Source organism: Marmota marmota, unplaced genomic scaffold (assembly GCF_001458135.2).
Source record: "Marmota marmota marmota unplaced genomic scaffold, marMar, whole genome shotgun sequence".
Classification (NCBI taxonomy): Eukaryota; Metazoa; Chordata; class Mammalia; order Rodentia; family Sciuridae; genus Marmota; species Marmota marmota.
In genome coordinates, this window is record NW_025999895.1 from 1,900,181 (window position 1) to 1,915,653 (window position 15,473).

The window sequence follows — 15,473 nt, forward strand, 5'->3', positions numbered from 1 at the left end:
TAAAACAGAGGTCTTTTCAGACATGCAAACATGCAGAGTCTGTATGTCACATTTCTTAGAAAGTAAACCATAAAAGAAAATAACAAGGACTCCAGAAAATGGGGGCGGGCATTAAGAAGAGCTGAGTCCCTTACAACAGGTCTGGAGACCAAGCAGTCCAACAGGAGCAAGAAGAGAGGTTAAAAAACAAAACTAATAGATATTTGAACATTGGAAAAATTATTGTAACCTCTGACAGACGAACTGTCATACATGTAAAAAATAAAATAAACTCATTACAGGTTCACAGAAAAACTGGCAATAACAAATTACTAGCAAATTGGTGACTACATGGAAAAATCATATACAAAGAACCAGACGCCACTGGAGAAGGGCAGGACACAAATATTTTTAATCACAGCATTCCGTACCATTTACTTGCATTACTCTGATAAAAAATAAAAATAGGAACTAATGATAACATCACAGGCCAGGACTGTACAACTGGAGGCACCTCCTCTAGGGTATATCTGAGGCATCCAGGACATCTCCAAGCTGAGGCACCAGGCCCTCCCCTCTGTGAGCTCCAGTTCACAGCTCAGGAGAGCAGCTCTGCTTGAGGGAAACTGGGTAAAAGCCAGGCTCTAGCACCTGCAGTAGAAGAACTGCAGTAACATGCTACAATCAACAAGAAAGAAGATGCTAATTTTCATTTCTCTTTGTTCTACAGAACAGAGGTCTAAGACTGGAGCACAATTACAACAACCCCAACCAAGTCAGCTGAAACCTGAACAACAGAACTGGTAAGGGAGGGACGGGATCTGAAAAATGAAAATTAGGGGCTACCTAAGCACATAAACAAAGAAAGGGGAGCAGAACTTAGTTTTAACAACAGAAGCATTTAAAGAACAGGGCCTGTGCATGCGTGATGGATAGTGTGTCACACAAAGCTGGCTAGAAAGCCCGATCCCCTCCTACTGAGCAGTGAGGGTGTGGCCAGCAGCTCACAGCCCCAGCGGTGGTGAAGGGAACAGGCCAGGCACAAGAGCCAAGCCTGTAATCCCAGCAACTCAGGAGGCTGAGGCAGGAGGAAGACAAGTTTGAAGCCAGCCAAGCAACAACTTATTGAGATATTATCTAAAAAATAAAGAAAATGGGGATGTGGCTCAGTGATAAAGCACCCCTGGGTTCAATCCCCAACACCAAAAAAAAAAAAAAAAAAAAAAAAGTTCTTTGTAGAAAGAAACAGGTGTGGGTACTATTTTTCATGTTTTTAGTCTCTGAATTTGCTAATTTCTTAAAATGCCCTACACATTACCCTTATAATAGTTTTTTAAAGAGAGAGAGAGAGAGAGAGGGAGGGAGGGAGGAAGGGAGGGGGGAGAGGGGTGTGCCCAGGCTCGCCTGTGCCAGAGGCATTCACTACACACTGCACTTCCTGCACACGCTCTTCTGATGAACCATGTCACAGGGAGGGAGTGCCTTAGGTCCACCTGACCTAGAAAGGACTGGAACTACCCCTCCCCATGGAACTTCACCCTGGGAGGTGAAGGCCCTTCTCCCCCACCACCCTCCGCATGTGGGCACAGAGGAGCTGAGGTCATCCTTCTGGGTGCGCCTCACAGCACCCAGCAGAAACTCCTCCTAGAGGAGGCGGCCTGACAGTGGGACTGCTCCCACTCCAGGCCTGGAATCAGGACACCTCTGGATCCAGAGGGAGGGCCAACAAAGTGGGCTGTCACCTTAATCTACTGGGAATCCCTGCAGTCAAATTGATGGCCTCCCCCCAAGAATATGATGATGAGTGGGAGAGGGGAAGAAGTGTGAGGGAGAAGGCAAGAGCAGGGAAGCAGCGTGCCGGAATGATGCGTTGAACACTACAGAGACGATTCCCATACACTGAAGCCGACATTCCTGTGGGATGGGGAAGACAGATTTAAAACTGTGGCTGTCTTAGCCCCTACCTTCCAACACCTTCTTGGTCTCTATTTTGTTTTGTGGGGAAGCTGGGAAGGCTCTGAAGAGTGAGTGTGAGTAAATCAATGAACGTGTGGTGGGTAGGAAGCAGATGTGTCACCTGGCAAATAACTTTTCACTTTTTAAAATTTCTCCTACCTGCACAATTTTCAGCATAACCCCTCTGTATTTCATGTCACTTAAAACTTCACATCAAAAAGAACATGGTTGGGCTGGGGATGTGGCTCAAGCGGTAGTGCGCTTGCCTGGATCCTCAGCACCACATACAAATAAAGATGTTGTGTCCACCGAAAACTAAACAATAAATATTTAAAAATTCTTTAAAAAAAGAAAAGAAAAGAAAAGAACATGGTCTGTGGTCAGACCACCTCCTAACCCATGAGCTTAGTCGAAAGCTCTCAGGTGTCTTGGCCCGGGGTCACAGAAGGCATTGGTGGTGCTGACACTTAGCAGACAGGACCAGGCAGAATATTCTCCTACCTCCTGTCTTCTTCAGAGATACACGACCTGATAGACAAGCCACCCTCCTTTCCTCCTTAAAGAACTACGTTCTTCTATCAAGCACCAACTGTGGTCCCACACAGGCTCCTGAGGTCTCCAAGGGATCCTACCACTGTCTCATGGGCTCCTGAACTTAGTCCTGATCCTGAAGAGAAGAGGCGGGGGCAGGAACACCTAGAGACACGCACAGGTGGATCTGTCCGCCCCAGCACCTGCCAGGTGACGGGAAAAGGGTAAGACTGGGCTTCTGGGCCACAGGTAATATGGTTCTGGGTCTGGGCTGCATGGATGTGATCAGTTTGGAACACTTCTTTTTGACAATACACGTGGGCTAGGTGCACCTCTCTGTATGTAGGCTATCCTTCAATGAAAACTTGAAAGAAAATACAACAGAGCTCACTGCTCAAAGAATCTTAATAGTTCTTTGTACCTTATATCTAGTACACACTTAATAAACATTTGTTAATTGACTTATTAACTGAGTATTGCCTACTGGATCCAGTGTGAATTTCTCTGTGGCTTTTAAGGACTCTGCCACTAATTAGTTGTGCAACATTGAAGAACTAATTTTTGAGTGAGAAAATACATAATGGCAAAAAGGCTACTTTGAAACTAGGAATGACTGTATCTTCTTAATCATAATATCATCTCTCTGTATTTCATAAATAGTGAGGGGCTGAGCAAAGCCTGGAGCTACACGGCTACACAGAGGCACACGAACCGCTCTGGCTACTGGCAGGACTTGCAGCAGCCCTCAAGTGTCCAGGGTCCCAGGGTAGGCTGAAATTCTTCAGGAACCATCTCGAACCAGCCTGCCCTGTCCTATCCACTGAGCCTCACTCCATCCCGGTTCCTGTGCTACCTGCTGCAATTCTACAAAAGGCAGAAGCTGAATGGATTTCCAACAGATCTGAGGGGAAGATTGGGACACGTGTTTTTAAAACACAGGCCTCGTGCTGCACACAAGACTCAAGTGGAAAAGAGCCAGGGAGGAAGCTCCAAGTGGTCACACCATCCTCCCTCAGAGGCGGCAATGGAGATACTAAATATTACCTTGAGACAGCAAGCACTCTACAGAGAAAAGGGGGTTTTTGATCAGTGAGTTCCAAGAGCAAAGGTTTTTAGTTGCAGACCCAGAGCTGGGCCAGAGCACTGGAAGTCACTGGCAGACAGCTAATGTGAACCCCTTCCCCAGCACCCACGGGCCCAGCCAGGGCTCCAACCTCAGCCTTTCCAAGAGGGGCCTTCACTCCCCTCCCAGCTTTGCTCTGCCTTCCCAACCTAATGCACCACCCTCAGCACTTCCTGGCCACTAGCCACTCAAGGCCAACCTCCTCCTCTTGGCCTCTGATCCCTTCCACCAGGCCAGGCGGCCCTCCTCGTGTGATGTGAGCAGCAGAAAGGCGAGGCGCCCCACTCACAGCTCCTCCGAACACAGCGCTGGACTTAGCACATATGCACCCATCTGACTTATCTGCTGGCCAATGTGATGACCAGGCTTGTTGTCAGAACCCAAAAGTAGAGTCTGAGCAAATGCTCTGTAACCCCAGAGCACACCAAGGACAGCCGTGACTACTTTCTCTCATCTGGACTGGGTCTCTTGATGCCCGCATGGAGATTAAGGGGAGAATAACTGCTTTCTCTAAAGACTAAGAGAAAAACAAAGCAAAGAACCTCCTAAATAATTCCTTGGGCTACGATCTCCATGCACCTCACAAGCCTTTGGTATTCCACCCTTGTGACGCACAGCTACCACCGGCTCGCACATAAAAGGTACTCCAGTGAATTACACTGCCTCCTGCTCAGCACGCAGCTCTTCTACAACCTACTCTCAAACCCAGTTCCCAAACGAATGCAAGGCACGCTTCTCTGTTTAGCAGAATTGTTTTCAGTATTACTGCAATAGCATTTAATGGCGGGTCACAAAACAAAACTGCTTCCCTCTGCTTTCCGAAAAGACATGAGAGTCTTTCCAGGAGGTAGAACAGCATCTCTCAAAAGCCAGAGGGAGACAGACACAGAGACAGCGGTGGGAAGGCACGATAGTGGCATTCTGGAGTCGCAGGCTAACGAGAGCCCACTACGCCCACGTCCCCCTCCTCTGCCAAGCCCCTGAGCACCTGGCCACCAGCCACCCATACTGCGAAGGGCCCCGCCTGTGGTCTGCCATCTGGAACAGCAGCAGTAGGGCAACCTTTCCCTGATTGTTCCTCCACAGACAATGACAGCCAGGCAGAGGCCTCAGGAAGGAGCCTAAGGAAGAAGCACTGGCTACAATGCAGGCGTAGGTGGCACATGCAGGTACACAAAAACAGACTGAAAGATAGGGACCCATGTCTCTTCTCAAGATTCCCATACCCCTTTTCTCTGAGGTCAAAGCAGTCTCAGCCCAGCACAGCAATGGCCACACACACAGCTTATAGCAGAGCACAGGGCATGGGCTCAGATGGCCGTCTGACACACTGGATGTTTAATTTGTTAAATATATGAGAAATATCATGCATTCTATTATGAGACATCTGTCAGAGATACTGGCTGGCTGGGCAGGAGGCCCACAAGGCCAGCACACCTAACAGGGGCAAATGAGGCATGTTCACTGCACCTCTCTGCAGCCAGCCACACAGGAAGAGGCAGTACCCAGGGAGCAGCACATCACCCTGCTCGGCATGCGGTGTGCTGCGGGGAAGACGTTGTGTTAGAGTATTGTGGAGCAGGAGGCACTGAGTATGGTGCTACAGTCTGAATGTGTCCCTCAATTCATGTTCGTCCTTAAACCACAAAGTGGTGGGGGCCTCAGGGAGTCATTAAGTCATGAGGGCAGAGCCCCTATGAATGGAGGGGCTAGAGGGAACCAACTTGGCCCTGTTACCCTCTTGGCCCTTCCACCATGTGAGGAGAGTTCAAGGCACCACCTTGGGAGCAGAGAGCAGTCCCCACCAGACATAGAACCTGCTAGCACCTTGATCTTGGGCCTGCCACCTCCAGAACTGTGGGCAATAAATTTGTATTATTTATAAATTACCCAGTCTCCAGTGCCTTGTCATAGCAGCACAAATAGACTAAGACAGGGCTGGGGCTGTGTGCGAGAGCACTCGCCTAGCACGTGAAAGGCACCGGGTTCGATCCTCAGCACCACATAAAAATAAAGGTATTGTGTCCAACTAAGAGAGAGAGAGAGAGAGAGAGAGACTAAGATAGCTGTGGGGGTGTTGAGCGGGTGGATACTGGGTTGTGGTAGGGGCATAAGGAGGCTGCCCTGCCAAGACAAGTCTCTATGTGGGGCTAAGGTCAAGGTCTCAGCCAATCCCCCTATAGCCCTGCATAGCTCCATTTCACAGGTGAAGAAATCGAGGCTCTAAACAGTCCAGGGAGTGCAGCATAACTAAATGAACAAAGCTGGGGTCTGTAACAGAGCACAAAGTGCTAAGACCAAGCGTGAGATGCTGACCTGCTGCCTTCTGAACAGCAGCATCTCAGTGATTTATGAGGCTGTGCCAGCTACGGTAAAGAGGCTTCCTCTCCACCCCTCTGCACTATGACCTGCCATGCAGCCTGGGTCCCTCCCTGTCACTAGCATCCCCTCTCCTGGCCTCACCAGCCATGCTGCTGCACAGCCCTCAGCCTAGTCACCTTCACACTTCAGGCCACTGCAATCCACCAGGCCCTAGCTCACAGCTGGGATGATGCAGGCCAGAGGTGATCCGTGGACCCATCCAGGCTCCCACCCCCCACTGCCCTTCTCTGCACCTTCTCTGTGCCCTCAGGGTCCTGTTTCCCTCTCTCTGGTCTCAGGCCACACCATGCAGGTGGCCTCCCCAAGTCCCCAATCTGTAGGGGGCCCCCTTCTCAAACCAGGACCACTTTCCCAGCTTTCTCCTGGAAGCTGACTCCACACTGAGGATTCCAGAAGCAGCTTTCCATATACAAAATGCAATCCTATCATCTCTCCAGATGGGCCCTGACTCATGGTCTGGGGTACTGGAATATCACCACTGCCTGGACTGGCCATGCCTGAAAACCAAAGCAGTTGATGAAAATGTTAAAATCAACAATCCTAGAGCCAGAAGGCAAGGCAGGAAGGGCACATCTGCTTGAGGATGAAGGAAACTGCAAGGCCCTAAAGTGACCTGTCAAGTCAGGGGCTTAAGGCCTGTGCAGAGGAAGCACAAAAGGCACATATGCCACAAAAGGCTGGCCTGGACAGGGTGCTGGCCACGGGCAATGAGGAGGGCAGACAGGGGAGGAGACACAGCAAGAAGTTAAAAAGGTGGATGGTCCCCACGGGGTTGGAGCAAAGGATGAGGTAAACTGAAATGGCCTTCAGTACAGACCACTTGGTAGAGAAGTAGACAAAGGCACGCCACACAGCAGTGCAGGCACAAATTACACAGGCACACGTGGGCACCCTGCTCCGCCCAAGGTAGAGGTCCCGGGAGCCACGGGCCCAGTTCTGATGACACCAACTTGGTTTCTAAACACCACCTTCCACTAAGAGGAACTGAGTCTAGGAGTAGGGCAGGGAAAGAACTGGGCAAGACAGGAAGGAAGGAAGTACTTAAAAATGATGGAAGCACTGGGCATGGTGGCCACGCCTGTAATCCCAGTGGCTCCCAAGGCTGAGGCAGGAGGATCTTGAGTTCAAAACCAGCCTCAGCAATTTAGCGAGGCCCTAAGCAACTCAGTGAGACCCTGGGTCTAATAAAATACAAAATAGGGCTAGGAGGTGGCTCAGTGGTCAAGTGCCCTGAGTTCAATCCCCGGTACCCCCTGAAAAAAACAGAATGATGGGAACAAAACAAAAGGCCAGAGAAGCCGGCCAAAAAGGTCAGACTCCCACTGCCTGGGTGGGAGCCCAGCTCAGTGCTCGATAATGACACCTGGATTATAAAATGCACTGAGTGAAAAAGGAAACAGGACCTCCAGTAGTCTCTGGCCACTTGTCCAGGAACACAGCTCCACTCCAAAGGCAGTGCAGCCCAGCAGGTGCCAAGAGCTACAGCAACCTGGAGAGGACAGATGAAAACCACACCCTCCAAACAGGGCACCACATCAACACAGCAGCTCTCTCGGTCCTCTAAAAGATGTGGCCCAGAATGAATTCTCAGCGGACATCAAACATTCTACAAAAATAAAGCACACCTGTCATGGGAGCCGAGGAGAAACTGCAGGCCTGCTGCAGGTTAGAACACGTTTAAGGCAACCACGACACTGAGCAGGCCCCTGTGCTACCAAGGATGCACTGGGCCACTGGCAAGCCTGACCAAGCCAAGGCTTCTGTGGCAGCCACCGCCCACCAGTGCTTGATCCCAAGGATTGCACTGTGATTCTGAACAAGAAAATCCATTTGCAGGAATTACACATTAAAGGTTTCAGAAGTGAGCCAGGAACAGTGGCGCATGCCTATAATCCCAGCAACTTGGGAGGCTGAGGAAGGAGGATCACAAGTTCAAGGCCAGCCTCAGCAACTCAGTGAGGCCCTCCCTAAACAACTTAGTGAAATCCTGTCTCAAAATACAAATTTTAAAAAAAGGTTTGGGATTTACTCAGTGGTAAAGTACCCTGGGTTCAATCCTTAGCACCAAAAAAGAATCAGAGGTGATAGGACAGCAACTTATTCCAATGAACCAGGGAAACTGCTCACTACTCTACTTGCAACTTTTGAAACTTGCTTTCAAAATAAAATGCATACTGCCAGACACCACTGCAAATGTGCTAAAGCGAATCTTTAGGGTTCTTTATTTCTCATACCACATTGTTAACATCGTCATCACCAGGACCAGGTCTACCCACTTTTTAATAAAGGACAAATGAAAAAATTTCAGCCTAGAAAAAGCGCATGCCATTCTGAACTCAAAACTCCTTTGAGCCCAGTGTAGTGGCACACACCTATAATCCCAGCGACTTGGGAGGCTGAGACAGGAGGATAGTGAGTTCAAAGCCAGCCTCAGCAAAAGCAAGGCCCTAAGCAACTCAGTGAGACCCTGTCTCTAAATAAAATACAAAATAGGGATGGGAATGTGGCTCAGTGGTTGTGTGACCCTGAGTTCAATCCCCAGTACCAAAAAAAAAAAAAACTCCTTTGAAATTATTACAAAGTAGACTATATTCCTAAATTGTAGGGGAAAAAAATAAACACAATATTTAAATATATATTCATTTGCTGAATTTTTACACTAAAGGAAAGGAATTCTTTCCTTTTCATTAACATCCAGTAAATCTTGATCAAAGAGATTATGGAAGAGGGCTCTCTGGATTTTGGGGAGAGTACATATGAAAGAACTCTAAAGTATCTAATAAAAACCAAAGTCCCTTGGTCCAAGAAATGTGATTCTGTCCTCAGACACCCCCCCACCTATGCATCCCAGTGGGGCCATACGTCCCCTGCAAGGCACATAGCAACCCAGGTGAGCAACGCTAACATAAGAGAAGTTGAAGAGGGACAGAACAAAAATAGACTGAATAAATTCAGCTGGGACAAAGGATTCTTGGAGTGGAAATAGCTGGGGTGGTGAGTAAGAAGTCGACATGCAGCAGCACCATCAGCAAGGGACAGCAGTAGCTGAGGAAAACGGCTACTCTGTCGGTGGGTGCAGGGCAACAGGGCCTGGGCTAGTGACTGCCATCCAAGACACAGTGAGGTAAGGAGACATGCAAATAAAGAAGGAAAAATAATTTTTCCAACTTGGATTACATATAATTTTCATTAAAGTAATGAACTTCTTTAGCTGAGGATATAAAAAGCTGGGTGAGGATGAGTTTGCCCCAATCCTACGATGCAGAGAAACCTGCATAATCAATATCAAACTTGTCTTATGCTCACCAGGAAGCTGAGACCACAGTGAAATCAACTGAATTCCATGAGACTATCATCCTCCCAGAGAGACAGGACTCATGCATTATTTCTACCTGGAAGAAACCAGCCAAAATGGAACCATATACACACAGCCCAGCTGGGGGGCCAGCATGGCAGTTTGGAATAGGTAGGGGTCCCAGAACAAGGGGAGCTCCCATCCCCACGGGCCACTCCAGTGGCTTGTGAAAAGCAATGGGGGCAGGCAGAGTAAAGTCCCCCTAGCCTGAATCCCTGAGGCCAGAAGCAGGAGAACCTGTCCACAGAGCACAGGCTCAGGCCCTTGGCACTGGGGAAGGAGTGGAGACGAGGCCTGTCTTACTTGGGGTGGGATAGAGAACTCCCAAAATTCAGACAAAGACAACTGAGAAAAAGGTCCACTTGGAGCAGAGGCAGAAAACACCTTGGGCACAGAATTCTGCACTGATACCAGACAGGCTGACTACTGCAGGACAGGTAAAAGCAGTGGGCTTAATCTCCAGTACCAAAAAGTTTTTAAAGATAATGACTGGAGTTTATTGCAAAAATAAAGATATCAAGCTACACATCCAAAAAGCTCAAAGAACCCCAAGAAGAACAAATTCCAAAAACCAAACAAGCACAAAAGCAGATATGTCACCGACAGTCTACCCAAAATCTAAAGGTAAAAAGGAAATCCCGAAGACTGCCGGAGGCAGAGGATGGGAAACCTAACCAGAAGCCAGCCACCGAGACCAGAATTATAGCACACTTCTCATCCAAAACCACGCCACCAGAAGATGAGTGGCTACTTCCAAATACTGAAAGAAAAATCTCAACACAAAACTATAAGAAGAAAAAATAGCTTTTGACAATAAAGAATTTTCAAACAAAAATCTGGTCAAATTTAATTCCTTCAGACCACACTGCAAGCAATGTTAAAGGAAGCTCTTCCCGCAGAATGACTGGGACACCAAAGGGAAACCTGACCTTGGCGAGGGATGCACAGCCCCCACATGGGAAATGGGAGCAGGAACAGAAAAGACATCTTTAGTCTCACTCTTCAAAACCCTCCTGAGTGCTAGTGAGGACGTGGAGCAATCATACACACACCAGGAATGCAAAATGGTACAGTACAAAACAGCTGGACAGTTTCTCAAGGAACGAACACAATTTAACATGTGACCTGATAATCCCATCATAAATATCTGCCCCCAAAAAAAGTCCATACAAAGATTAAGTACTTTCAGAAACTTTATTCATAACTACCAAGAACTGGAAACAACTCAAAGCTCCATCAAAGGATGAACAGGTCAACAAAGTGTGGCATCTCCATACAAGTGGGACAAACAGGACAGGCTATGTCACACTCCCAGCGCAGCAGTATGGCTGCTCTGCTACACACTCTGAGGTGCGAAGGGAGCGAGGCTCAAAAGGGCAAACTGCACGGTCCCTGAAGCGGCATTCTGAGGAAGGGCAAGGCAGGCACAAAGACCAGGGCTGGCTGCCAGAGCTAAGGAAAGAGGGCACAAGGGAATTCTTTCGATATGATGAAAATATTCTATCCATTGACCGTAGTATTTGTCACACAACTGTATGTTTTTGTTAAAGCTCAGAGAAATATATTACATTCAAAAAGGTGAATTTTACTATATATAAATGGTTTCCAAATAAACCTGATACTAAAGTGGGGGAAAGTGGATACATTGTGTAATGGTGAAAAACACTGTCACTGATGGAAGAAAATATGTGCAAATCACAAAGGACTAATATCCAGAAAATAAAAACCTCCTACAACAACAAAACTCAATTCAAAAATAGGTTAAGGACTGAATAGATATTTCTCCAGAGAAGTATCCAAATGGCCAATAAGCCCATCAAAAGATACTCACCATCACCAATCACTCAAATGCAAATCAAAACCTCCATGAGATACCACCTCACACCCACTAGGATGCCTACATCACAAACACAAAACAGTAAGTACGTGGAGCAACTGGGACCCTTGCGCATTGCTGGAAGTGATGGAAATGGCACCACTTCTAAGGAAAACAGCATGGCAGCTCCTCAAAAATTAAGCACAGAATCACCATGTGATGCAGCAACCCTACTTCTGGGACTAACTCAACAGAATCAAAAGCAGATACCTGTACACCATGTTCACAGCAGCGTTATTCACAATAGCTAAACACTATTGTGAGGAAAGCTAAAAGGTAGAAACCATTTAAAAGTCTATTAATGGGGCTGGGGCTGTAGCTTAGTGGTAGAGCACTCGCCTAGAACATGTGAGGCACTGGGTTTGATCCTCAGCACCACAGCACCACACAAGAGTAAATAAATAAAGATGCTGTGTCTATCTACAACTAAAAAAGATTAAAAAAAAAAAAAAAAGTCTATTGATGAATAAATGCTTAAACAAAATGTGGCAGAACAGACACCAACAGAGTATCATTCAGCCTTAGGAAGAAGATTCTGTTACCTGATACGGCATGAATGAACCTGAAGATCCTATGCCAAGTGAGATAAGCAGGCTGGGGATGTAGCTCAGAGGAAAAGAGCATTTGCCTGCATGTGGAAGGCCCTGGACACACAGCAAAAAAAAAAAAAAAAAAGAAGAAGAAGAAGAAGAAGAAGAAGCAGAGGCAAATATCATATGATGACACTGATCTGAAGTGCCTAGAGTGGTCCAACTATACAGCCAGAGTGAAATTGGGGTTGGGAGGTGCTGGGGAACTATGTAATGGGAACAGTTTTGGCTCGGGGTGGTGAAAAGGTTCTGGAAGTGGATGGTGGTCATATCTGCCCAACCGTGGAATGTGCCTGTGCCACGGACCCCATACTTCAACAAGGCTGGGATAGTGCTTCACAGTATGCATGCTTTATACCACAACAAAAAACAAAAAATGAACCGTCTCTAGACTTTGTATGGGTTCCAATCCCAGCTCTGCCACTGACGCACAGGACAACTTTGAACAAGCTCTCATCTCTATGTATCCTCTTCCTCATCTCTGAACTGGAGCTCAGTGATAGAACCTACCACACAGGGTTGGGGAGATTAAAACAGTTCACACCATGAGCACTCAGCAGATACCAACAATGAGCTACAGTGTTTCATGTGATTTTTTGCTGGAAATGGCTCAATTTGCTTTTTCTGTAAATACAAGCAGTATCATCATTCAATTTTTTAAAAATGTACGTAGCTATTTTGTGTGCCAAATGCAGGGCAAATTTAAAGGGAAAAATAATCATTATTTTATCAATTTTCCTTGAAACACTTTCTCTGCTACAAAATAAAAGTGAATGCATCTAAAATCACTTAGAGATTACATAACTCTGAAAAGAAAGAAAATCCTGGGATTTACCCAGCAGCACAAGGAAGACTGGAACTTACCGATCCAGCACTCTAAGCGGGCACAAGGCGTGGTCTTCACCACGTCAGGAGGGTCCACACCGACATTCAGGCACAGAACTAAGGCCACGCTGACTGTCTTCATCTGGAAGCACAACAGAAACACATCAACAAGGACTCGGGGGCTGCCTAGCCTACTCACCTCTCCCGGCGCCCAAGCCTCCAGCTACTGTGGCAGGAGCAGCTGTTCTCAGTTTCCTTACCATGAATCTCCAGAAACAGATCTGATCAGAAGACATAACAGCTTAAAGCACTTGGTGTGTTCTGCCAGATCCCTTGCAAAATTGCACAAATTATTATTTACAATCATTTACCATTTCACGAGGAAAACCATCCTGTGGATTTAGTTTCACTCTTCCATATTGTGAAGGTAAATATTTCTTCAAGTATGTTTTCACTATATGTATCTCTCACCTTTGTAAATTGTCCATTCACATTTATATGGCCACTCTCTGTCATCCTGACTTTCTCTGATTAGTTTTCACATGCACATGACACAGAAAGGGAAGGCTACATCTTCCTCCATGGGACACCCCAGGCCATCACTTTCTGTGTCTTCCTCCATACATGCTCCTTTTTCAGTGCTCCAATAATAGGAAACAGCCCCACCCACCAGCTGCTTAAGCCCAAAACAACGGGAAGGCATCTTTCACCTGCTCACTTAGTCAATACATAATGAGCACCTACCAGGGGTCAGTCACTATTTACAGGGGCTAGGGAATACATCAGTAAATCAAAGAGATAAAAATACCAGAGATAAAGGGCTGGAGGTACCACTCACAGTGCCCAGGAAAAGGCTATGAGCTGGGCACCAGCCCTTCCTCCTCCAGTAACCAGCACCTCACACTCAGCCTACCACCTGAATGTCTCACTTCTTTCCAATACACTACCAACTCGTATGCATGTGTAAGTGCGCACGTGTACACACACGCGCGCGTGCACGCGCCCCTCCCTTGACACATGCAGTGGAGTCAGGCTTACATGGTCCCTCCACCTGTTTAAAGCTGTCCCGGAGCTACTTGGGAGCTGCATGTCCTGCTGCTACAGCTCAGCTCTCCATCCAGGGTAGCGGTGCCTTTGGTCCCTCCACGTCCTCCAGGCCATTCAGCCGTCTCTGCTGGGCTCCCCCATCCCCTGCCTCACCTGGCCCTGTCTCTCCTGGGGTCTCAGCCTCCTTAAGCCCTCTCCAGCGGTGCCTTCCCCCAGTGCCAAGCCCACCTATGCTCCATGGTCCCAGGCTCATGGCGGACTCCCACCAATGTGTCTAAGCACAAACCTGACACAGGTCAGGCACACAGGTCTTTGTCCTAGTGTTTTGTTTATTTTTCTGTGCTAAGGATGGAACCAAGGGCCTCACACACATATGCCTGTGTAGCCACTAAGCCACATACACAGCTAGTGTTTTACATTGGATTATTATTCCCTCTGGGTGTTATATTGATACATGATACAATGAGGATTAACTATCTTTCAAAACTCTGGCCAATTGTGCCAATTCCCCTAAGCACTCTCGCCCTAACTCAGTTTGTGGGTCTTCAGTGTACATTAATTCTTAAACAAACCAAAGTCTATACTGGGCAACCGAATTTACCCACTAACCCCACACCCCACGCCTCCTGCCCCACCAGCCAGTTCTTCTAGCTTGAGCTGCTGGTTTAAACAATTTAGCTTCAAATTTCATAATAACTTGCAAGGGTCAGTTTTTCTTCCTTAAAATATATTTTAAAATCTTACTTAGCCCATTTTATCTTCATCCTTTTTTCCTAATTAATCAATTATTTGATTTTTAATCACACTGAGGTTGTGATTAAAATAGCACTAAGTATTTAAATCAATTTGGTAAGAAGTGAAATCTTCATAATATTCTCCTGAAGAAGACACAGCATGTTTTCCCATTTAAGTCTCCTTTTAACTTTTTCAGCAATGTTTTTAGTTTTCCTCACCAAGAAGTCCTGCACATGCTAAGATTATCCCCTGACGTTTCACCAGACCCAGGAAAAGGCATGTACTTCTCTGAAACCACTTCCTGTTGACACAGGGATGGCCTCTATGCACTTGGCTAAATGCTTAATCACTCGTCTATTCTGCAGCAGTTCTCTTTAGGTTTGGAAGCGAATAGTGAGGGCTCTGCCTCATGCCAACAGGTCATTCGTCATTCTGTTTTAAGTCTCACCGTGTTGTTCAGAATTTCTAGAACAATGCTACTAAAAATTACAACAGGATGGCAGGGAGATCGTTGCCCTTGATTGTAACAACACTGGGCTGCTAAGAACAAGGATGCCCTTGGTCACATTCAGGTATGCTTCCACAGTCCAGCAGGATACTGAAGTTCTGTGGGAAAAGAAAGCACCTTTGTCCTTCCTCCCCCAGCACTCCCTTTGCACAGGAGCTGCCGCACTGCCGGCAAGACATGAGAACAGCATCTTCCCACAGAACCAAATCAGGGTCTTCTCACTATGAAGAGATAAGTGGTCCCTTGGCCCACTGCCAGAAGGGGCTGAAATTCAGAGAAAATAACAGTGACTACATTTCTTAGTTGTCTTCCAATACTTAAGTGATTAGTGTCAATAACTCCATGGAGCTGATCACTTATTTTACAGTAAACTCAACCTTTGAGGATAAGCTACCTAAATACCTAAAATGGAAATTTCATGGAAATCTTTCCCAATCTTGCTGCAGTCAATGTGGACGACCACTAGCACCCGCCTGTCTGCCAGTCTCAAGCCATGGGAGTGCCTCCACCCCCCCACCCCACCCCCCCGTAACATGGAACTACCAGGTCCCAGCAAGGCACCGAGC

At 47.1% G+C, this 15,473-nt stretch overlaps 1 protein-coding gene across 2 annotated transcripts in view; it reads right to left on the reverse strand.

Annotated features, from left to right (window-relative positions):
• Positions 1-15,473, reverse strand: part of Rptor (regulatory associated protein of MTOR complex 1) — a 341,575-nt gene that overhangs the window by 260,606 nt on the left and 65,496 nt on the right. For both annotated transcript variants that reach the window (XM_048797491.1, XM_015504082.2), the window contains exon 2: positions 12,657-12,759. In XM_048797491.1, the coding sequence (XP_048653448.1) occupies positions 12,657-12,759 (103 nt within the window). The remainder of the gene's footprint in view (positions 1-12,656; positions 12,760-15,473) is intronic.